The 24,454-nt window shown below is 38.9% G+C and overlaps 1 protein-coding gene across 3 annotated transcripts in view; it reads right to left on the bottom strand.

The window, feature by feature from the left end:
- The window catches only part of MAP3K20 (mitogen-activated protein kinase kinase kinase 20), a 90,639-nt gene that overhangs the window by 52,955 nt on the left and 13,230 nt on the right, over nucleotides 1-24,454 (bottom strand). For all 3 annotated transcript variants that reach the window (XM_063162154.1, XM_063162157.1, XM_063162156.1), the window contains exons 3-7: nucleotides 7,892-7,979; nucleotides 3,622-3,723; nucleotides 2,817-2,882; nucleotides 1,867-1,895; nucleotides 1,612-1,749 (exon numbers count right to left, since the gene is read on the bottom strand). In XM_063162154.1, coding sequence (XP_063018224.1) covers nucleotides 1,612-1,749; nucleotides 1,867-1,895; nucleotides 2,817-2,882; nucleotides 3,622-3,723; nucleotides 7,892-7,979 — 423 coding nt within the window. The remainder of the gene's footprint in view (nucleotides 1-1,611; nucleotides 1,750-1,866; nucleotides 1,896-2,816; nucleotides 2,883-3,621; nucleotides 3,724-7,891; nucleotides 7,980-24,454) is intronic.

Below are 24,454 nucleotides of genomic sequence, written 5' to 3'. Positions count from 1 at the left end.
GCTGTTCCAAGACTAGAGTTATAAAAAGAATAATTACACCTAAGTGCTTATGAATTCATAAGCTTCTACTCACAGTACAGCACATTCATTTAAAAATAATGTATTAAAAAATTGTGGGTCATTACTAGACATTCTAAAGTAGCACTACACACCCATAACAATGCTAAAATATTCTGGTAACACGGAACTGTTTTCATAACGAGGATAGTTCAGTTTTACCTCCAAGCACAGAACTGTCAAAGGAACCTGACTTTTTCAATGAGGTCAAATAAACTTTTCACAAAATACTGTTCCCAAGGCACTGTTAATACTTGACATGATAAGATACTAAACAATTTCTTACCTTCTCCCACTTTGAAAACATTACTAAAGTCAATTCAAACTAGGATGACTATGTGAGAAGTTTGAACTACAACACCATGTTTGGAATTTTTCCTCTAATATTGTTGGTCTGTTTTGAAACTGGAATGTTTCCCTTCAGTGGACAATATGTGATTGCTTCCAGTAACAGTTTACATTAATATTTATATTTGTTAGCTTATGTTCTCTTACTCTTTGTGACCTAGTTCAGTTAAGCAAGCAAGGATTTTGAGTCTGACTATATAGGAACCTTGCAAACTTTCAAACTTTCACTGGTAAGTGATGTCACATCATGTCTCAAAAATTTTTCTCACTATAAACAACTGTTTGGCAAAAAGTTTAAGTCACTCTCCACTGAGACATCAGCTTAGATGTGTACAGCCATAGGTGCTAGCTTAAAATCACAGTGCCTCCCTCACATCTACCTCCTCCCATTCCTCAAAGAGAGAGACACAACATTTGGCAGGTAGTGAAGAATTTCTCATTCTGCCACCCACTGTTGAATCCAAACAGAAAAATGGTTAATGCACCAATATGCATAGAAACTACAGCCCTACTTCCTTTCATTTTGCCCCAAATTCTCTTTACTGTCCTCTGCCAGAGGAAGGCTATGGGCTTAGGCACACAACTGATGTGACCAGTAGGGCTATTTCTAGCCTGCTTTGTATTGCAGAGCAAAATTAAATTAGAGTTTAACTGTTGACAGAGTAAAGTAATTCACATTACTGAATCTGAAAACCTGACATTCTTATGAACTATAACTGATTCCTCACCCTTCAGCAAAGCAGTGCTGGGCTTCTGTATTTTCAGATGGGGTTTATTCTCACAGATAGTGATAGCAGTGTCTTTTAGAGGAGCTGCTTTTTAATAAAAATCAGTGACACTCTATTTTGGGGAAAGTGGAATGCTAATGTTACCCCCCATTACAAGACAAGCTTTTTCTCTTTAGTGCCACAAAAAAAGCCCCACAAGCAGAGATTCATAACGCTTTCAGTAGCTCCTGAAAGCCTTTTGACATATGCTGAATAATTGTGGAACTTCCTACACTGGCATGCTGCTAATCTAATGAGATGCTACCAAACATGCAAGATACTATGTTCTTCCTATCATTTTCAAGCATATAATTATAAATAATGGGTCAGTCACAGAAGGAACTCTGGCATTTCTTGTTGTTCTTATTTAAAACTACTGCAGTTGCAGCACATGAATTCTGTCTCACTGCCACAATGCACAGTGAGATGAGACACTCACCACCCCGTACGAGTACGTGTCACACGTTTCAGACACTGGAAGACTCTGAATAACTTCTGGGGCCATCCATGGGAAAGTGCCCACTAATGACATGTGTGTCGTATGGGAGTGGAATCTTGAGGCACCAAAATCACAGATCTGGCAAAAATAAATAAAATATTAAACTGGTATTGTGAGTATTGACCTCATTCATCAGACATAGAAACATCCAGTCAAGCAGCAGCATCTCTCAACAAATAATTAAAGTGTTCATACCTTTAACACACCATCAGCAGCTATAACAACTGAAAATGAAAAAACAAAAGGTTACAAGAATGCAAAAAGCAAGTCTAATACATTTTTACAGCAAAATACTTCATTTTTCAATAAGACAAATGACCCTAAGGTGAGCCAGCATCTGAATGTGTACATCTGTCCTGGTTTCATTGGGAAGCTGACCGAATATCTGCTGAATATCTGCAAGCCTCTGAACAAATGCAAAACCTTTCAGGCCTTACTGAGTTAAAGGACAGCAACACAGATGAACTTCATTCTCCCCAGTACAGTTAGTTTAACAAGAAGCTCTCTGAAGAGTCATTAATAAGAGGAGAAAACCTAAAACCGAGGTGAGACCTACATGTTTCTTAACTATTATACATCATTGAAATCTGTGCCTCTCCTATCCCACCAGCAGAATTTTCATCTAAAAGGCAATGTTCAGCAAATTTCAGAAATGACTGTCAATTGCTAAGTACAGACTCCACACTGAACGTGTATGACTCAAAAGCCTGAATATCTGTCAAACCTCAAAAAAAGCCACAACAAAGACATGATTGTCTGATAAGAAGTAATAGGCCTTATCCAGTCTATTGTGTCTGGTGTCTGCCAGCCTTTCCTGGTACTCAACCTTTCCAAATAGAAAAAAGAAGTAAGGAGTGCCCAGGCAGTATCTGAAAGCTTAATCAGCTTTCTTGGCCAATCATGACCAGCAAGACACAAGTTGAAAGAGTCCTCCACAGTGTTCTAGATGATGCCAGGTCGGTAATGAACTTCAGACAGGCTCAGGATGGGGAGGAGGGAACAAGACAACTTTTCTGTGCCTCAACAAGTGCAGCTTTGATGACAACCATGGCATTCTGCTTGTTCACAAAACTCAGGCACAGATTTAAATGCCACATTAATGGGTAACAGTAAATGCAGATCGTTTCAGAGTATTGCCACTTTACCATTCCTGGACTTCAGGTCCCTGTGGATAACTTTGACTGGAGCTTCCATGTGTAAATAGTGCATTCCTACACAAAACAAAGGAACAATCTAGTTAGACAGGCTGAGCGGGGCCATCCCATTTCTGCAGTCATGATTCCTGGTTCCCACTAGTTGTACTCATTGCAAGTTGCCATACCTGTGTGCCATACTGACGTGCTGAAGGAGAACCAAAGCTTCCCACAATCTGCTTTGAGTATCTCTCAAAGCATCTATCTGGATATGCTAATGGGTTTTAACATCATAGGTAGTTATTTTCTCTAACTATATAGTTAAGGAGCTGTCTACACAATTAAGCCAGATATGAATTTACTTTTTTTTCATTAGTTTACACTAATTCTTGTGTGGTCAGTCACAGAGAACAAAAAGGATGGAACAGCTTATTCTACATTATTATATGAAGAGTTTCAGTATGTTTGCTGAGAATAAGTCCTTAGCTTCCTTAAATGCCCCAAATCAAATCAAATGTAAGGGCAATTATGCACTTTACCTCATAATTACACTACATCAGCAAATTATCCTCTTGGGACTTAAGGGCACAACAGAACTGGCTCACAGAAGCCATTTTCACTCCAGAATATTTCTGGATTCATAATAAACAAGGAATATATTGAAAAGAACAGTGAACGGGTTTTGCTTTTTTCATTTATATATGTTTGATTGGTTTTCTTACCATCTCAATAAGGAAGATTAGGAAAGCTTTCCTGACTAAGGAAGCTGTACATTTGCTGGCTGTGTAGGGCAGTATATGTCACTCTTCTTGCTTACCTTTAGCTATGTCAGTGGCCCAGGTCATGATATGATCCATATCCATCTCTTCACTTTTGTTACTATTAATGTAATCAAACAGTGAGCCAGCAGAAGCATACTCTGTTAAAAAAAACAAACAAACCAAGATATTTAAAAACATTGCACTTAGCTTGAAAGACATAATAGAAACTCTACCAGTTCCAGAAAGCAGTCCTCTGGCTTAATGACAAAGAATTTGGGTTCAACAGCCTAATATTATTACCAGTACAGTAAGAGAGTTTATCTGATTGTCCCAATGTAGACATAAGCTACTACTAACAAAAAATGAAAAAAAAAAAAAAAAAATAAAAAGTGTAATCATACAGAAAAACAGGCATTAAAATGAAAAGGCATTAGAAAGGCCTGGCATCAAGAAAGATCAGGCAAAGCAGTTCAAATTCTAGAGTAAAAGGTTGTGCAAGCTCCTTGTTCAGGACAAGCAGAGGTTTCTCTTAATTTCCCATAACTATACCTACAAAATCCCACAGCAGAATTCTGGGGTACAAACAAGGGCATTTGGGGCCCACTGATGTTTGGAACTGTGGCAGATGGAATCCAGTCTGACTGTCAGAGTTGTGGGGCTTAAAGCAGGAATAACAAGCTAGTCAGCCCTACACATATTTAGGTGTGAAACTGGAGACAACTCAAATCTCTACAGTACCCCTTTCATATAACCTAAAATTCTTACTTTTTTAAACAGTGAATTAACCACATTTAATCAAAGAACAATTAACAGATGAGTTTGGTGGTATCAGATTCATTTTATTGTTTCCAAAATCAGAGGATACTCCCCACTGTAAGCAGTACTGTGTATAAATTATGCCCCAATAACAAAACATTATTTTAAATTTATTTTTTAAGTAAAGCCACATGCTAAATATATAACGTTTTGTTACAAAGAAAGAGTTTGCAAGTAGAAAGTTTCCTACTTCCCCATGGAGAAACAAAACAGCAGATCAAATAACTTGTTCATGAAAAAACAGAAGGATGAAACAAGAAGGCTAACCCTGTGATAAGCAGGACAGATTTTCTTGTGCTACAGGTCATCTACAGCAGTTTAAAGCCTGTAGCTCTTCTGCTCAGTATTTATTAATATGAAATATTAATAGAAATAAGTTTTATCTTATTTAGAATTTGTTTCACCAAAAACACAACAGGAGGTTCATAAGATGAAACAGCTGATACATTTTCTTTTATCTGCTTGCAATGACAGGGCAGGCAGATGCCACCCAGTGCAGGGGGATACAAGGAGCAACTTAAGCCTTTTGTCCCTCTCTCCCAAGGCTATTCAATGTGCTTCTCAGGCAGAATTTAGAACCTATCTAGAAGACTCTCAAAATCTTCATTTTATTTCAAAGCAGCCACAAAATCACTGCCTTTAAGACTACATCAAATGTATCTGATTTTTTAAAATAATATTATTAATCAATGATTGATACATGATAGTGTAAATGCATACAAAAATTTCCATTGTTCCTAACCAAAAAAATAAAAAACACTGGGAGATCACTGTGTGGGGAAAGACACTGAGACCAAACTGAATCTGCAGCCTACAATGTGGCAGGTCAGATGGGAAGACTCCAGTGCTAAATGAAAGAGGGAGAAAATAGCAAGTCCTGTGAAAGTAAACACTCAAGTGGCAAGTGAGCTTTGGATCCCTGCTGTACAACCTCCCACTGAAAGGACAGACATGTTGCTTCTGATGTCACTGACAGAGGAGTAAGCTGCTGACCCGCACATTTCCACAATTAAAACAGAAGCTTTTTTTACCCATGATGTCATCATCTGTCTTATAAATGGATTCTTCAGGAACAGGTTGGCTGCATGCTTTGCATGCCTTTACAATGCATAATTCAACCCATCAGGGTCAGGGGACAGCTCAGCTCCTTCAGCCCTTTGCCACTTTGTGTGAACAGAGGCAAGTAAGCTTCAATCAACAAAGCCCCACTATTAGTATTTCTTCCATATACTTACTGTGCCACAGATATTTACTAGGAGCTTGTGGATTTGGAAAGCCTATTGCAACGACAATGTTTTGCAACTAATGGAAAAGAAATATTTGCTGTAGAAAGAAAAGCTCTGATTGCCTTACTGGGCCCACCCTGTGATGCTGTGGCAGACATATGGTTCTGTGCACTGGGGGCACAAGCTCTGAGAACCTTTTGGGATGAGGCAGCTGTGGCCAAAAGCCATATCTGAAAGCCACATATTGAGATTGCTGCTGACAGAGATGGCCAGTAGCATCTAGATCCATGGGATCCATGACAGCAGCTCACCAGGCAGCAGGATGAGCTGGAACACTGACATACATCCTAGGAGGAAAATATTTTTTTAACTCCAGCTGTAGCCCTTCTCAGAGAACTCTTTAACAATCCTACATGAGACATTACATGCAAGTAATGTTCAGTACATGCCAGTACTTGGCTGAATGCTCTCATCTCCATCACTCTGAAGAAACATTAACTTCTCAGGATATCTTCTTATTTGGGATTTTCTCTCTCAAGAAACAAATCTCTAACTAAACACAGGATTGTCTGCAACACTGAAGGCCATCCAGAAGACCACAAAGTGAAAATCCCTCTAAAAGACATTTGAAGTGTAATCAACATTTCTTTTATCAGTAACCATTCTCTCTGATTTGAAAATGGTGTAGGGAAAGGGAGTCTTGCCTCCATTCCAATCCACAGGACTCCAGTCTCCTTAGAAGTTACATGGAGAATCAACAGTTTGCTAAAAAATCCCCAAACTTCTTTCTTTTTCAAGCAGGTGTGATCAAAGTTCCCTGTGGAACAAAGCTGTTGAACTACACACTGTAGTCTCTATCTCACAGGCAGTTAAAGAGTCCCCATTCTCAACAGCACAGTGAATTACTTTAGTTGCTGTCTGCCCTGTGACTGGTAAGCAGTCATACGTCCTCCAAACCCTGATCTTTGTGAGATCAAGCTGAGGTCTTCTGATCTAGACATCATCCCAGGTCATTGATTACACCTCACCTTTACTACTCTGCTTGCTGGTTTACACTTATATTAAAAAGGATAGTAAAATTACATTGCTTGATTTATTAGCTTTCTATTAATTTTATTGCTTCCAGAAGGAATTCAAATTCCTGTCTATATGACATCATCAGTTCATTTCTAAGTGGTGCAGACTGTGGTCACCCCATGCACCTCTGGAATGCTGTCTGCAGTAGGCTGATACTCCTGGAGTAAGCAAAGCTCCCCACGCCCTGAAACATGCTGCATTTCAGATTACACTGCCACCTGCTGTGATAAACAGAAGTGTAAGAGGCAGGTAGAAATAACTGAATTTTCATGAGTTCTGACCACCAACCAACAAAAACCTGACCAGCAGTGACTCAAATTGGTGTTAGATTGTGCCACATGCAAAAGACTACTCTTCACACTGAGCTTTGAAAGTTACAGACATGCCAAAACATGCCTCCCAATCCACACTTTCATGAGTTTTATCTCTTCAAACATTTGTTTGAGCAGTTGGGAAATTTCTTTGCTTTCGGTTTACTTTCTACTTCTATCTTATGTAGTTTTTCTCATACAGGAAAGGGAGAAAATTCTATATCTGGACCATCTCCCAAGGTAAGAGCAGGAAGCTTAAAATGGTGACAGAAAAAAAACAACCACCAACAAAATACCTCACCAATACCACAAAAAGCAACTTCTGCATAATTCTAGGAATATCAAAACAAACAAAACCCAGTTTTCCATGTACAAAGGGAGTTGTCTTACAATGCCTTATTAACCCTTGACTCTATTTCAAGCTCCTCCCATTGTGAACCTCACAATGCAAATTCTCCTACTTTCAGTGCAGGCAGAACTCATGGGGCAGCTTTGCTCTGAGCAGACACCCAGCCCACCTTCCTTCCAGAACAGAACCAGCCAGAACTTCGTATCATGAAAACCTCTATTTTTGTGACACACCAATTAGGATGGGAAAGCAATTCTCCAAACAGGGCACAAGAACACAATGAAAGGTACTGTTAAAAGGAGTCCTGTATTTGTGCACTAAGAACACCCTAGGCCTCACCTGCCTCATGCTGCCTCCAGCTATGCTCCCAGCCTGGTTCCCACCTCCAGCACTCCCAATTACATTGAGGCAGGTAGTGCCAAGCACTCTTAACATTTAAAAAAGACCAGAACAATTAGCAAAACACTGTAATTGGGTAACACTGGAGATAACCTTGTAAGATTGTAGCTTTACAGAGTCGAGAAAAAGGTCAGACAAAAATCCTTACCTGTAACAATGCCATAGTTTGGAGGTTCAATGACAGCTCCATAGAACTGAATGATGTTTTTGTGACTGAGCACACTGAGTATTTCTGCCTGTTGAAAACAAACAAATAAACAAACAAGTTAGACAATTCAGAAGGGTCATTTATCATAATAACTTATTTCATACCCCACTGGGTATACACACATACAGCATATAATATACATATATATATATATATATATATATATATATATATATATATATATATATATATATATATATATATATATATATATATATATATATATATATATATATATATATATATATATATATATATATATATATATATATATATATATATATAAGCACACACATATCTAGGAAAGACTGCTCACAAATCCTTGGCATTTGAAAACCTAGTGAGAATTTGGCAGATGAATGCTTTGTATGTTTGGGGGGGTGGGAAGGTGGGAAAAATAAATTTGAGTCTATTCTTTCATGGCCAAGGCACTGATGTAGGAAGTTAAGTCTTTGGAAAAATTGAAGATCTTGGAAAACTTTGTTCCAAGAAAGTTCTGGGATTTTTGGCAGAGCAGCAGCAGTCCAATCCAGAATTGGTGTTTATGCACAAAGTACCATGGGTTCAGCGAGTCCAGCACTCCAGGCTGTTACAGCATGCCATGCACACGCACAGCTCCATCCAATGTTTACTGGAAATGAGGAATTTCTAGGCATGCGCTGTGGAGTCTGATTAAATACACAGAGCAAACATGCTTGAGATTGCCAAATACCCAGCAAAGCTCCTGGGTAAAACTGCTCCTCAAAGCAGACTACAGATGTTTGGCAATTCTGGAAAAATGTACAAAACCTTCAAATTCCACTTGAAGAATGCTACTGGGTTTGAGCAAGAGACTGCAAGACACTGAGACTGTATCCACAGAAATTAACACATATAAGCCCTGTATTTTTTGAGAAAAAAGATCCGGTATTTCTGGGAAGGTGTCTCAACAGTTTTACCTCTGCAGTGTATGAAAACAAATATATAACAGATTTTAGACACATGTTTTTATACAAATATAGATATTATGCAAATACAGATATGTACTACTTTATATTTTTCTTCACAGTAATGCTTTAAGATTATGAGATTATGTTAACTCTGTACCAGGCAGGAGAATCTAACAAAAACAAGATCACAATTAATGCCTCAGAACTTATCAAAAGTATCTGACAGATCCCGCTAAAGATCCCTTGACTTGTACTGGGAGTGTTGCTGTTCGCCCACAGGTGAGTCTTCACACATGTTCTCAGAAAGCTGCCAATTAATTTATTTTGTGGACTTGTAGGTAAGTCAGTCTGCAGTATGATTTGCTGAAAACAGCATACATTTTAAAAGTTAATTTTCTGGTATTGTGATAAAATGATTACTCACTTGATGGTAATACTGTTTTTCTTGCTGAGCAGGCTAAGCAGCATGAAGAGTTAGTGTAACCCAAGTTAAGTTCAAAGCTATAGTTAAGATTTAATCGCATATGTCTGAGCATTAGCTAAAGGTCTTCAGAACTGTGTTGAAGTTACTCAAAAAAGTCCTTAAGCAACAACAACAGCAAAAAATTGAGTCATCTAATGCCTTTATCTGTAATTATGCACATAAGCACATGTATCATGGTACCATCTATAAAACACAGGCCAAATAAATACTGGTTTGCTATAGCTCTAAATTTATTAGAATAGCAGTAGCTGATGTACTATGGGTTTCTGCATAAAAACTGCTATAGTCTTCCTGTTTTCAGTGAATCTAGAAGGTCACAAAATAAATTAAATGGCAGATATCTAAGCAAATGTGAAAAGATTGCCCTGCAGGTAAACAGCAACACAAGACTCAGCCAGTCAGGGGATCTGCCAGCAGAAGGAGCTCTGCCCCACAAGTGCAGCCCCACCAATCTCCCAAGACAAGGAACTCCTGCAGCAGCAGAAGCAGGAGTTGTACCTCCAGCCTCCTTCCCTAGGCTGGAGGATGCAGCTGACCACTGAGTCGTTCAAATCTCCATATCAGAAACTTTTGTACTATCTTTGTATATTCCTTAGGAAATATTCAGTTGGGCATTCAATTCTCTAATTCCTACCAGCGTTACTGCCAGATTACCAGGAGACCTCACTCTCCTTGACTGCCTAGCTGAATGTTCTGATACGGGACAGGAATAATACAAACAGTTACAAAAACTATCTAAACCACCTTTTCCTTAAAACCTTGGTAAGAAGGAATGGAATAAAACCATCTTCTTGTGAAGTACTTAAAACACACCATGTCTTCAAAGTTATGAGCACACCATCTGCTGTGGTTTTTACAACACAAGTACTTCAACAGGTCATTTGAATTAAATTGATGGGTCTCATATTCCATTTTCTAATACCATAATATATTTAGGTCCTGGCTATAAAACAAGTACTTGGTGAATCTTTTCAGAGAATGATTAAAAATGCCCGTGATTAACAAATCCAAGTTCCATAGCTCCCTATCCCACCACAACTATGTGCAGAACCCAGTGACTGTTCTCCATCTCATACAAGATGCTGCTGGATCCAGTAAAAGTCCATCAGAGTCCATGGACAACAGGAGGGGCTGCACTGCAGCAAGCCCCAGACCAACCAATCACCCAGTGCTACCATGACAGGGACTGCAATCAAAATATGAGTGTCAGGCCAAGAAGATGAGTACTTCACTGGCACAGGCACAGACACACGGTGCTTTTATCACTTGGAAATGCAATAAAATATTTTTAAGGTTATCTTATTTATGTTGTATACACAAAGATCACATTGCAGAATCACAAAAAAATGCTGTATTGACCACAGCTAATACCATCACCTTCACATTGATGTTCATACTCTAATCTGGGATTTAATAGATACCAAAGCAAGCTTCCATCTAAGAAATCCAGAGAAGCACCTTCTAATTGCCCACAAATATGACAATGAAGAATTGTGGGGTAAAAAAATTTCTAACTTTTCCAAAGGACCATTATATCACAAAGAAATCCTCTCTAAATACTTTTAATCACTATGCTGTTGTTCGCACTAGTGATTCTAGACTATTCCTTTCATGTTTTGTTCTCCTCTGTTGCTGTGATCAGCTGTGAACTGTATTAGCCAATTTAGACTCTTATTCCTTACAGTGAGAACCACATGCAAGCCAGTCCATATCTTTGAAGCTTTTGTACTACCTTTGACAAGAAGGTGCCGTATTTCAATGAAAATTACTTTCAGATAGCAAATTACAAAGTGGTGGGTAAAGACCAGTATTTCAAAGGTCTCTTAGACACTAACAAGAATATTTAGAATCACCTTTAAGCATCAAAACTGTATTTTAATCCAAAATTCCTAAATGCTTGGAAGAAAATTGTGTCATCCATCTACCTATCTACAGCTGTTGAAGAAGCCAGCCCTCGCTGGTTTGGGCATGACACTCTTCCCCTCAGTAAAGCTGCTATCTATCTTATGCAAGCTAAATGAGCACCAATTCCTAAATAGTGATGACAAGCAACAAATATTCAACTACTTCATTGCATTAGTTTTTTGTGTGAAAGACAGAATTTTTTTTTCTGGATTGAAGCAGAACTAGTAGAGTTCAGCTGAATGAAAGACATCCAAATACATAAATACAAACACCTTGGACATAGCACAGAGACACAGAGACACAAGGTAACTGCAACAGAGTTGAATATTATGCTTAGTACCATGATAAACTTAGTAACAGCCTGTTACTGACCATCAAACTATGCTAAAATTGTTCATACTGCACTTACATCACAGGTATGGATGAAATTATGTTCCTCTCTTGAGTCCTGCTGAAAGGATTACAGACTACACACCATTTCTTGAAGGCAAAGGGATTCAGATTTCTAAACAAACCTAATCCACTGCTTACATAATTCAAATACCACAAAATTCAAGGTCAGAACAAATTACATTGAAAACTTTTTCATTTAATTCTCACTTACTGGCTTACTGTAAATCAAGCAAATTCATAAAACAATCACAGTGTAAGAGTTTGCAATTCAGGTAATCCCTAAGTGTACAAACAGTGTAATTGTGTCCTCTGAACCGTGGTATGGATCACAGTGTTTAACAGGTAATTTGGTTTTATGCCTGTTTAATCTCTACTTACTGACCTTTGTGAAAATGACAGTTACATCATCCAAGACTGACATCACCCTAGAGCTGCTTGTAGACCCACTAGTACTGCTCTTAACCTTGTAGTACAAACAACCATGCATGAATAACCATATCTTCAGGTGCTTCAGCAGGTAAAAACAAAGTCCTCCTCCAGGTCTTGTCTGTGTTCAGCAACAGCTGCACAGAAATCACAAACACAAATTCTAACCACAGCCAGCAGCAGATGAGGGGACAAAGCAAGCTGCCTGGACAGCATGGTCTCGTTATGAGACCCACAAGCCTCAGCTCACCAGGATGACCCAAGCCCTCCCTTGTTTTTGCTCTGCCTTGTACCAGTGCAGCAAAGGCAGCAAGTGCAGCTCAGCTCTGATGAGGTCTTCAAGGTCGGGTGCTGACTGCAGATGTGGGCAGTGGCCACCTGATGCTGAGCTGGCATTACTTGGGAATCAGACAAGGCCCCATCGTCAGATCTTTAATTGCAGCCGCAAAGACAGCAAGGATGTGGACGGAGGCACTTTGCAACAGCTGTGTTGGTGCTTGCCAGCTACTCAGAGCAGCTGCAGCTGCTCTTGTTAGAGCTCCCTATCCCAAGGCAGTTAAAGTTAGCAAAGACCAAACAACTCAGCATATTTTAGTTACTCAGGTTCTCCTTGGAAATATATTAGAAATTTGTTACTTTCACACTTGTAGTCAAGAGAAGTGATCAAGGGTTTGGGCAGTCTGCTACAGCAGCACAGCTGGAACTGTAAAAGGACATCTGTTCACAGAGTTCTCCAGTATCAAAAGGCTTTTTTTGCATGGGTCCAGACAAACTGAGCCCACAGCAACTGAACCACCACTTCTTCCAGGTGTCTTTGGAGCAGCTGACTGGAAAGTAAAGTATCTTTCCACCCTGGTCTGAGCACACTGGTTTAGGATTAACACAGGAAATAGCTGCAGCCCCTTGTGAGACCATTGCATCACCTGTTAGTAAATCCGGGAACCACATAGCAAGTGGCACCTTCACTCCATGCAAAATTACAGAGCTGTACATGGTTAGCTATTTAATCTGATTAATACAACCTCCTTAACTGCCTTATAATATATATTATTACACTGTGCAAAAGTTTGGCTGTTTAATTTTCCAGAGAACTGTTTGCCATGTTTATTAAGGAGGTATTTAGACACACTTAAGGCAGCTTTGGAAAGATATTTTTTTTCTAAGTCTTGTAGCATTTTAAAGGCTTTGACCTTTGTCATGTTCTTGGGAGAGCTGCAACTTAGCTACCCTCAGGGGATTTTACAGTCCAATGCAAGGGCAGCTGGAAGAGGCCGGCTGATGCTTCAGTAAAATAATTTCTATTAGTGAAAACCACATACAAAAAAGATACAGAATGCTAACACATATAAATCCCACACCTTTATTTCTAGCCTCCTGCTCAGAAATATATCCAGTCTATGTCCATTTCCAGTGTCTCATTAATCCTTTCCTCTGAATTTACTGATGTCTAATAAAGGATGACACCTCTTATATTATCAGTTTCTCTAGGTGAACAAGCCCAAAATATCATTTAACAGATGAAATAAAAACACAGTCAGCATCTGTCATAACTAACAAATTATCTTCTCAATATGCAATACAGGGATACTTAGAGAATTTCAGAAACATAAAATTATTACCAAGAATTATATAGCAGTGATGTTAAGTAATTATTATAGTTTTGAACACAGAAAAGAAAATTATGCAGCTACAAAATAGAAATTTAGGACTTTGCCTACTGATTTGTCTGTTGTGATAAAGTTTTCTACAGAAAAAAATTATAAACAAGAATTTTGTGCTCTGGGGGCCCAAATAACAGGCAAAGGTTACTGATTGTCCAGTTCAGAGAATTTTTGTATAACCTATTAAACAGTCTTTAATACTAACAATGCGAGAGGAAAATCACATGGACATGGCAAAGCCAAAGAATCCTCAATGAGATTTTTTACCCGCAAATAAGCAGTTACCAAGTGCTTCAATGGGCACATTCCCAGCATACATGTGCTACCACCTCTTCCCACAGGCAATCATTGTTTTAAAACTATGGTTGGCATGGCACTTAAAACTCTATGAGATTGGGCTTCTTTTCCAGTATTCATTTAGATGATAACTTATCCCAAAAAAAGCTGGTTTCTACAGGCCATTTACATGTTAAAACTGTCAGCGTTTGCGCCTTACAACACAGCCTCTACACTCAGGCTCTATTAGGAAACAGTATCCTGTTTCTTAAACCACAGAGAAAAGAGTTAAATTACATTCTCAGATTGATGTCACCAGCATTTCTGTAAATACCAGAATTAAATTCTCATAAGTACATCTACAATGATGTACAAAATTTGTAGTTGGAAGCATTTTGATTGAGCAAATATTTCACAGCATCAAATCTGCATCCAAAATTATGTCCTACAGTGTTACAAATCCCAGAGAATAGAAGTGGAAATGTACAGGAAACTAATAAATTCTTATTACTGTATAATCATTTTACCATTATTTTAAATCCACTGGTGTATATCACCAAAAAAATCTCACTTTTGGAGATACCATGATAGAAACACACACTTTAAATACCTTGTATTAATTCTAAGGTTACAATCTTGATGAAAGAAAAAGCACATTACCAAGAGAGCTCATTTCTGTTAAACTATCATAATATACCACAGATAAGGAATATGGACATAAATTTATTTTATTCTGTTCTAGACTCATCCCATCTTATGAAATTTACTTAAAAAATGAATTTGCATCATGCAATACCATAGGATTTGTTAGTACTGAAATGTATTGGATATTGACCATTTGAAAAGAAAACTCAGTTTTATACTCTAGTATGGTTCTTTATAGCAGCCTTGGCACAGAACTTGGTATGTTATGGATAATTTGAAGGCTAGAGGATTAAAAGTACTAGCTAGAAAATTCAGAATGTGTCTGTCAAAACACTGCAATGGCTTGCTCAGCCCATGAAAAGCAGGCTGGTCCCTCTAAAAATCACAGGGGCTTTGTCCTTGTGATGTGGCAGCAGACCCTCTGCCTTGTGCAGTAAGAGGGAATGAGATCAAGCTAACTGGCTCAATCCTCCCTCTGACCTCCACCAGTGCAATGACCACGTGGAGCCCATGCAGCACTAACTAAGAAATTGCAGGATCGTGGTGTTTTCCTCATGAGGAGGGTTAAAAATGTGCTGTGAGAGAAGAGGCTGCTAACAGACTGACAAAACTAAGCAGAGGCACTTTCTGCAGAAAATCCTTAGAGAATGGTTAGTAAGCTTGAAAAAATTCTGTTACATTTACACTGCCATTTACAAAAAAATCCAAACAAACAAAATACATAAACAAAATTTATGGCAAAATAACTCATTTTTCAGACAAATTTCAAGTGGAAATACACCCAAAGGACTGTTACATTTTGCAGCATACAATGTGAGGTTGTATGAGCATTTAATAAAAGGTATCCGATAAAGGCAGATCTGTCAAGAACAAGTTTAGTCTGGATTTCACTACTGTTATTCACAAAAGGCAAAACCATTCAAAACATGCATAAACTATGTATTTGTACCTGTGTAAGAGTTTAGAAATGTGCAATATCTACAATATTTGTAATTTTTAATTCAGGCAGATTTGGAGTACTGACCTGCCTCCAGCTGCAAAGCAACACCAGCAACTGAGTAGAAACAATAGATGAGTGGACTAAACAGCAGGGCTGAAATACCTGAGCTCCCGTAGAGCTCTTTATTTTCAGCAATCATCATTTCTCTTTTCAATGTTAGGAAATTTTCCAAGTTACTCACAATCACTTTGAAGACAAACTGGCTTTGACTATGGAGAACAGTAACAAAATCCTCAACATTCCTAAAATACAACAGAATAACAAAACTTGAAACTTTGACTCCTGGCATACTCCCTAGGTGAGACGATATCATCGCTAATATGCAACACAGGGATCATTCCAGACCCAAGAAAGGGAAAAATATCCAAGGAAATTATTTCTGAGATCAAAGTCACTGTAGGTTTCGAGAGCACCTTGTTAGAAAGGCATTTTGGTATGAAAGTGACAGGCAAAATGAATCCACCCTCAAGGAGCCATGGCCATACATATATAAGTAGAGCAGTGATTTTCCTGGGCTCTGCAGGGTGTTTGTAAGGAATCTCGATAAGACAACCTAGAACAAATCAAATCTCATTGTACAGTGCCTTTGCTGAACAATTAGCATAGACTGCAACAGAGACAGCAACAGCTGTACTTATGCATCCTGATCCACTCCTCTAAAGCAGCTATGATCTTTACAATGAAGTATTTTTCCATCTTATCCATGAAAACTGTAATTTAACCACAGGAAAAAAACCCCAGCATGTACTCAGTGAACACTCACTTAAAGCCTGTCTTGGAATGGATAAATCAATCCTACTATATATAATGACAGGGACAACACTTGTTGGGAATCTCTCTTATTGGAATTCTAGTAAATGTTATAATTCTTGAAAATGTAACTCAACCGGGCAGTTTGAGCTCACCCTTATGAAAAAAAAACCACTTCACAAGATGTTATATGTTAACAGCACACCACAAGGTTTTGTTTTCCACGTGGGCTGCTAGAGCTCTGCACAAGGCTCTCCCCAGCTGTCGCTCAAAACTGAGCTGCCCCTGCTGAAAAGGTAGGAATAGCTCCCTACCTGGAGTACACCTAACTTAAACAAGCTTTCAAAACAGAAATTACAGCTGTGACCAGCAGCCATAAAAAGGAAGCTAAGTAGTTGCCAACTACAGATGTTGGCACTCTGCTGAAGTGAATGGGAGTCTTCCACACATAAGAGGTATTTTTCTGTGACTTTTACCAATCCCAAAGCACAACTTCACAAATCTGAGAATTTCAGGAAAATGAGCTGTCACCATTATCTGAATGACACACATCATGGTTTTATGTGAAACTGTCCAAAAGATCCAGCATGAATCATGGTGAATTTTACCTGCTTTTCAGACAAGTCACTCTTCTTTGTCAAAGACTGAAAATTGTATTTTACTTGAAACTTGGTTCAAATGCTACTTCTACTGGGTAGCAATGGTCAAAAAAAACCCACCACCAACAACAACAAAACTAGACAAAACTCATCAAATTTTAAGCTTTAATCTTCATGAAACATGGACTAAACGCTTTTTTTTTCTTGGGATTCTTCATGCTGCCTTTATGGTAGCTCAATCTTTTTTCCATTAGAACTAAAAAAATTCAAGTAAAACAATGGCTAAGATAAAAAACTTAGAGAAAACCCAGTAATATTCTAAAAGTGTTGTTAGTGTCATACATCAACATTTATTAGTATTACTTTACTACATATTTTTGACATGTAACTTCAGCTTTTCCCTTACTCTTCTGTGATGAATTTCTTGTACACAGAACTCCCTATCTTATCTGTCTTTATAGCTCTCAGCTTACACAGATAAGGCAGTAACAACCATTTCATTTCTAATCCTCGCTATACAGAAATACAAATAGGTAGCCTCAAAATACATTTTTAGGAAGTTAACAACTTGAATACCAGTATCTCTGCACTCTGCAGAAAGTGGAAATCCAGAAGAACCTATCTAGAAGAGTGAGACTACAGACTGACCTATAAAGGCAGTCGCTCTGAGTCCTGCAGACCTGCAAGAACAGAGAACTCCCAGGGGTCTTGTACCACTACAGGATATCAAATTAAGTCAAAAGTCTCTTTTCTCATTGCTCTTCTCCATTGAAACCACAATATCTCTAGCCAATTCCTTCCCCAAATTAGGGAAGAACATCCAGAGGTACTGTAACCACCACCCACGTCTGTACTAATATGAGAGGAACATCACACATACTTAATGGGGAATGAATAACATGTAAAAGGCCAGTTACAAAATGAAGATCATCTATTCTGTGGTTACAAAACCACTGACCTGCACTAACTCCTCCATCGCCTTGCACTGTGCTTGCCGAGGACCTGCCATAAATGAAGCAAAGAGGAAGCAGAACTGTATATACATGGGACCACAGGAACTTTCAGGACCAGGGTCACACACAGAGTTCAACATACCTCTCTCCTGGGCTGTACCTAAAGAGCTGAAAAGAAGGCATTATGCTGCAGCTAATGACAATTCCAATCTGAATCTGAGAGCAGCAGAGAGAATTTGCATCTCTTCCTATTCCAGCAATGCCTGTAGTCTTTGCATAACTACTAACTGATTTATGCTCCAAGCATGACAAGGATTAGATTAGCAAAGTTCAGTACAATGAACTGAGCTCACAAGCTGGATCCAGGGCCCAGAACTCTCTGATGTTTTGGTGGCACAAAGTACATTCAAATCTGCAATAGGTCCTTTGGTATAGAAGAGCAACAGCATCACATATACCACAGCTTCCCATTTTCCAGTGCCAGACATACCCAAACCCTTGCTTGAGAAACTGACTCTTACCAAGAATCAGACACAAGCACATGTAATTTTCCATGCCACTTTCAGGTCAAGCAAGGCTGGAATGACTTCAAGCATTCTTCTTCAACTAAGAAAACCATCCTCTGCCAGTTTTGCTGCGTGAGACACAAGTCTCTAGAAGCCACAGCAAGAACTCTTTCCCACCCTGTCACAGCTATATGGCTATGCAACATTTCCCTTCCCTTTCTAGATGTGCTGCTACTGTGCTGAGCATTTTGCTTGCAACACCACTGGCCTCCTGAGGGTATTTACTTCTAGGAGATAATTCCCTTATTCCAGGTAAAGTCCTTCCTTCTGCCTGGGAAGAGAGGGAGAAAAACAAAACAGTACTGGCAGGAGAAAAAGGACCTAGAGAAACATTCCTCTTCTCTTCAAGAAGAGTTAGCAGTATCTCATGACTGGCAGTGTTATTATAAAAAAGGGTTTGGCTAATTCCGTATATGCAGAAGGCTGCCATAATCCTCCTGCCTTTTTTCCTTCTTGAGTTTGAATTGTTGCACTTTGAAGAGTTTTTAGATCTCTCCTCAAGGTTGATTTTATCAATTATCTCTGTCTATCCAAATCTGTATATAATTACTGTAGTTAGCTCTGAGGGGAGAATGAGACCATTTTGAGGTCACTATTGTGCAGAGCAAGTGTGATGGTCTTGTATATTACTGCAAACTTTGCAAATATTATTTTTAAATATTTAAACCATTAATTAGTCCATATTGTATCCTCAGGGGCAGTGCAAGAGATCTTAAGCCTTTAGAAGTGTCCCGCATCTTTTCATGTGTCCTTACTGTTTAGTTTAGACTAACATACCTTTATTATTGTGTATGTACAAAAAGAAACCACAAGGTGTAATAGTCTTTTGAAAATATTGCTTTTTTGTTCAAAGTCTCAACTGAATTCAGAATTTTGATGGATTGAAGTAAATGGTGGTGCTAGAATAATACTAAAGGCTTAGAATTCAGATTGCAATTCTTCCAAATGTATATTTTAAGATACACAGTTTCTTTAAAATGTGAAGAAGCAAAATTCCTCATAAAAGCTGTGTACACGGAGGGGTTTTCACAACAATGAACAGCCTAATCAGGGTGAAGAATCCTCAACTAAAAGCTCACAAAGAAATCCCTCTATCCTTTCTCCATTTTTTCAATTCTACTTTTCTCGATAGGGGTGTCTCACCAGAGAACCTGAAGAGTGAAAGATTTAAGTATAGGACAGAAATCCATCAAACCCAGGCTTGTGGTCCAAACCCAAGCAGCTGTCAAACCCAGAGACAGGAATGTATGCTCACTTCTGCCTAATAAAATTTGAATCAAACACTTTGCATCTGATTCTCCATGTGAGCTTTTATGCAAACTTCTAAAGTGCAAGGAATCCTGGGGTGGAAGAGCTATTCTGAGAGCTTTCACATAGTTCACGTAATTAGGGAAACCACTTCCTTTGATTGTAAGTGTTCAAAACAGCTGAATTTCTCCTTTCAAAGGACTCTGTGATTTGGGTCATCTCTTTTACTTGCTCTTTTATGTTTCTCAAGATGAGAGGTGAGACTGTAAAGCACATTATTTAGAAAAAAAAAGATTCCACTTTTTGTTTTAGGGATTGAACTCTGACTATTCAAACGCTTGTCATTTGGAAATCTATCTTTCTTTCCCTCCCCCTGTTTCCTTCTTTTTCTGATAAGCTCTTCAGTGGCTCAAGCGAGCATAGCCCAAAATGCCAATTTAAACCTAAGGGAAAGCTGAAATACGGTACATAAAGGAAAAGGGACTCTCATTTCCCTTTGTGTGGCTGTGCTTGAATATGTAATTATAGAGGAGCTCTAGCTGCAGGATCTCAGTCCCCATGTCACATTTACTTTTTAAATGGTTCTAAACATTGACCAAGCAAAAAGGCAGAAATACAGATTTTTAAAAGGCAAACAAAGCAGCTGCCCTGGTCTTTGAAGTGGGCTTGCAGGTTCTTCATTTCTCAAAAAGGGAGCTCGGGTCACAGTTTCAAGGCAATGACCATGTCACCAGAGCTAACAGCTGATGCCAATGTTGCTACAGAATCAAGTGTCACTCGGCCTGAATTTCTTGAGTCAGGCACCCTGTTAGTGCTGTTACTTCACATTCATCTCACTAACAGCTGTAACAGGCAGTGAATATCCTCCTTCTCACAGTATAGCGCAGAATCACACGAGTGAAAAGGCAGGAGATTTCTTAATGCAGGTTTCAAATTTATCAAGTAAAAACAGAACGCTTGTTGATCCTAGGAGGACTGAACTTTAATCCCAGTCAGTGAAAAATTGCAGGACTCCTTCCAGAATTATAGCATTTACAGGGAATCGGTCTGCAATGGGAACAGAGTAAACCACTCGGAGCACAGTGCCAGAAACCACAGTACTGCCAACTTCTGCACAGGACAGATGAGACACTGGCTTGGAGAGATGACTTTACAATAAAGACTTTGGTACAAATACAAAAACAACTGAGGACCCAAAAGTTAAGAGCAGAACTCCAAAATGCTTGGTCCTTTTGAGTGGGATCTGGATCCTGCATTTGCCTTTTGGGCTCTCACAAACTCTTACAGGGGTAACAGCAAGGCAACATCCAAAAGAAAGAGGAATTCAACATCTCCAAATTGTAGCCATCTGTTGCTGCATACTTATACCACACACAGCACCCTCAGCACAGAGACATATCACAGGGAAGTCAAAAAGCCTTTTCCTTTGTTTAGGAGATTAAAAGTACACAGTTCACAAAGATGGAAACCCACCAATCACTACTTATAAGCCTTCATGCTTCAAAGGTTTGCCTCAAATGCATCTAACATTACTAAAATTAGAGCTGTTACAAGATTAGACAAGAAGTGATTTCTGCACCTTCTCCTCCCTCTAATTTCACATGGGTATGCATGACACTTTCTCAGCTGTACAATTCTTCCAAGAGGAAAAGATAACCTCTCAGTAAACGTCACTCATCTGCTCAAAGGTGCAACTACTAGTTGATTTTAGCAAGTTTCCAGAACTATCTGCTCATCTCTCCTATGCCACCTCTGCCAGATAACAATTTGCAGAGTGCCCCAGCTTTCACTAAAAGGCTGCCACGTGCCCAGCCTGCACGCCTGTCTTTTGGTTATCCCACCTTCCACGAGCAACTTGGTACAAGCAACTGCATCTCATCTTCTGCTGTCTACCAAGAGCTTCCTCACTTCTCCTACAACAGCTCAAGGGATTTTACCACCCATGCTTATTTTTGATGTGGCTACTGGAAAATCAGGTGCCCAATACAAAAAACCCACAGCTATTTGGTCAGTCATGTGTATCATAACACAATTTTTTTTCTCCCTTGCCTCCACCATTTAGCCACTAGGAACCTCAATTTTCGGGAGTTTTGGAGTAAAAAAAATAAGCAACCAGAGGCAGAAGATAAGTGGGTAAGTGTGTGGCACTGTTCCCCTTCAATGACACCCGAGGGCCAGGCCCTGTTTTGCCAAAGAGGTACACCCATAGGGGGCCCCTCCTGTGTGCAAGACACCCAGTTTCCCTGTGGAGCTGGCTTTCTTAAATAGAAATTACACAGAATGCAGGTTCTCCAAACATTAGTCTAATAAACAAGCATGTATTTGCAACTAGGATTCTTCCCCAGTGGCGGAATTGCAACAGATGAAACATTTAAAAATATAAACAGGGCACTTTGGAGGCAGTTGGGTCACAAGCACAGCTCTGTGTTTGCCCTTGCTGGCCTCATCTCCCTGGTGTGTGAGTACAATTAACTGAGTATAAGAGAAAGAGTTAATGCTGAAGCTGTTCTCTGGGCTCCTCTGCAGCCTCCAGCTAACATAAACACATCTGAATATTTCCCTGTGACTGTTTATACTGTCCTCTTAAAAAGGAAACTTTCTCTATCAGCACCTTAGTGAGTGGAAATAGGTAAATATGAAATAACTTTTAAAGTCTTAGTTGTTTAATTACAATTAAAAAGACTGATTTTGATGCTTGTATCAAAGTTAAGATATATTTTCCCTTTTCTTCAACTCTGTTTTCAGAGAAATCTTGTTCTCCAGACCCTTACACAACTCACAGGCAGCCAGTTTAAAATTAAGGACTAAGAAACAACAAAAAAAAAAGGGGAAGTAAAGTAGGGCCTATGTAGTTCTATAGAGCATTTTATTGCCCTCTTAAAAGCACAAAACACATTGCTCCAAATTCCATTGCCACCATGAGTGTGCCGGGTAGTTTGGGGACCCGGCCAGAGACTGCAGCCCCCAAGCTCAGCTTTGAATAGTCCTGTGGAAAACAGCCTGCAGGAGATGAATGGTCCCAGACTCAGATCACATCAACTCCAGCACAGGTCTCTGACTTCATCTGAACCATCACACAGGCGTGCAACAACTCAGAAATCCTGTCACATTGAAACAGTACTTCCTCTCACCTCAAGAGCTACTCTGGGATCATCAGAAACAATTTGTCACTCTGTATGCTGCAAGTCAGTGCAAGCTATTTAATCAGCATCCCCAGGAATTGCAACACCAACAGATTTCCATGTGGGTCATGTAAATTGTCAGCTGTCCCCTCAAAGCACATAAAACTCAAACAAGCAATTGCTTATCATCTCTCAAATTACCACTCACCTGTCATTGTGATTTTCTACTTGTAACACTGTTTTAAGAAAACCATATAGTTAAATAAATGTCTACGCAAGTCTAACTTGAACCAATCCTCAATTGCTTGAGCCTGCAACAGCCTAAAACAGCACTTTGAGAAAAAAGGATTTCTTCTGTATCCATGAGATTTCCACAGCAAAGCTTCAGGACAGCTTAAATACCCAAAAATACCATTTTGCAGTTAATCACTTCAACAGAAGCTCAGGGTCAGAAAATGTCGTGGGAGGGGAAACAGAAGAGCTGCCATTTGATGTCAAGGGTTGCTGGCATAAAAAAATAAGCAACACAACCTCTCTTCCAAATTATGAGTTACAACTGAGTGCATGCAAAAAGAAGACTGAAACAGAAGAAACATATCTAGAGAAAAATTAAAAATAAAATTTTAAAAAAAGGCAAAAAACCCACACAGAAAAATCTCAAAATAAAGAAACAAGCAAGCAAACAAAATAGATCATCCTAGGAAAAATGACCTTAATTGCAACTAAATATCTACTGAAAATGTGAACAGCCCACTGTCAAACAAAAACCTGCAACTGACAGAATAATTTTTATGACAATATGCAATGGAATTAAATTAATTACAAAAGTAAAGAATGTTTAATAATATTCTAATGTTGTGGACATATCCTGCACATCGTGGACAGAAAGGAGGATAAGAACGAGTGTTTTCTAAACAATCAGATATTTTCTCCTTATTCTAAACAACATTTATTCATAATTTATAGGAAACCAGCATAAAAACTTGTTCACTTGCAGATACTGCACCTTCTGAAAAAAACAATCCCAAAACAAACAAACCACTGAAATAGAAGACCAGCTGGAGATAACTGAGATAAAAGGGTCCAAGAGATATCCTAGAGATATTCCTAACCCAGGTCAGGCACACAGTAATTTCCTGTGACTCAACCAAGCTAGGGAAGCTGTACCTATATTTCTAACAAGCAGCACATGCAAGGTAATTTCAATTCTCCCTTACAAAGTTTAAGGCAATTCAAAACACAAGCAAAAGGAAGCAACAGACATACCTGGTGCATCTTAGCTTAACAATTTATCTGTTAATCAAATTTGTTTCTGTAGCAGCTGTTCAACACTGGCCACCAGTCAAGAGGACATGTGCACTTGCCCCTTTACAATTGTAGTACAAAATCCAGTGGTCTGCACCACTGACAGTTATTATGTCTCAACTGATTCAAAATAACTTTTGAAGCCACATACTGCCAGTGTGGGCCCTGACAAACCAGTTTCACTGAAGCTGATGTCCATATCAAATTAACTCCAAAGTTGGCTTGATTTAAAAAACCATAT

Source organism: Melospiza melodia, chromosome 8 (assembly GCF_035770615.1).
Source record: "Melospiza melodia melodia isolate bMelMel2 chromosome 8, bMelMel2.pri, whole genome shotgun sequence".
Classification (NCBI taxonomy): domain Eukaryota; kingdom Metazoa; phylum Chordata; class Aves; order Passeriformes; family Passerellidae; genus Melospiza; species Melospiza melodia.
Note: the sequence above shows the minus strand (reverse complement) of the source record. Positions and strands in the feature narration are given on the sequence as shown.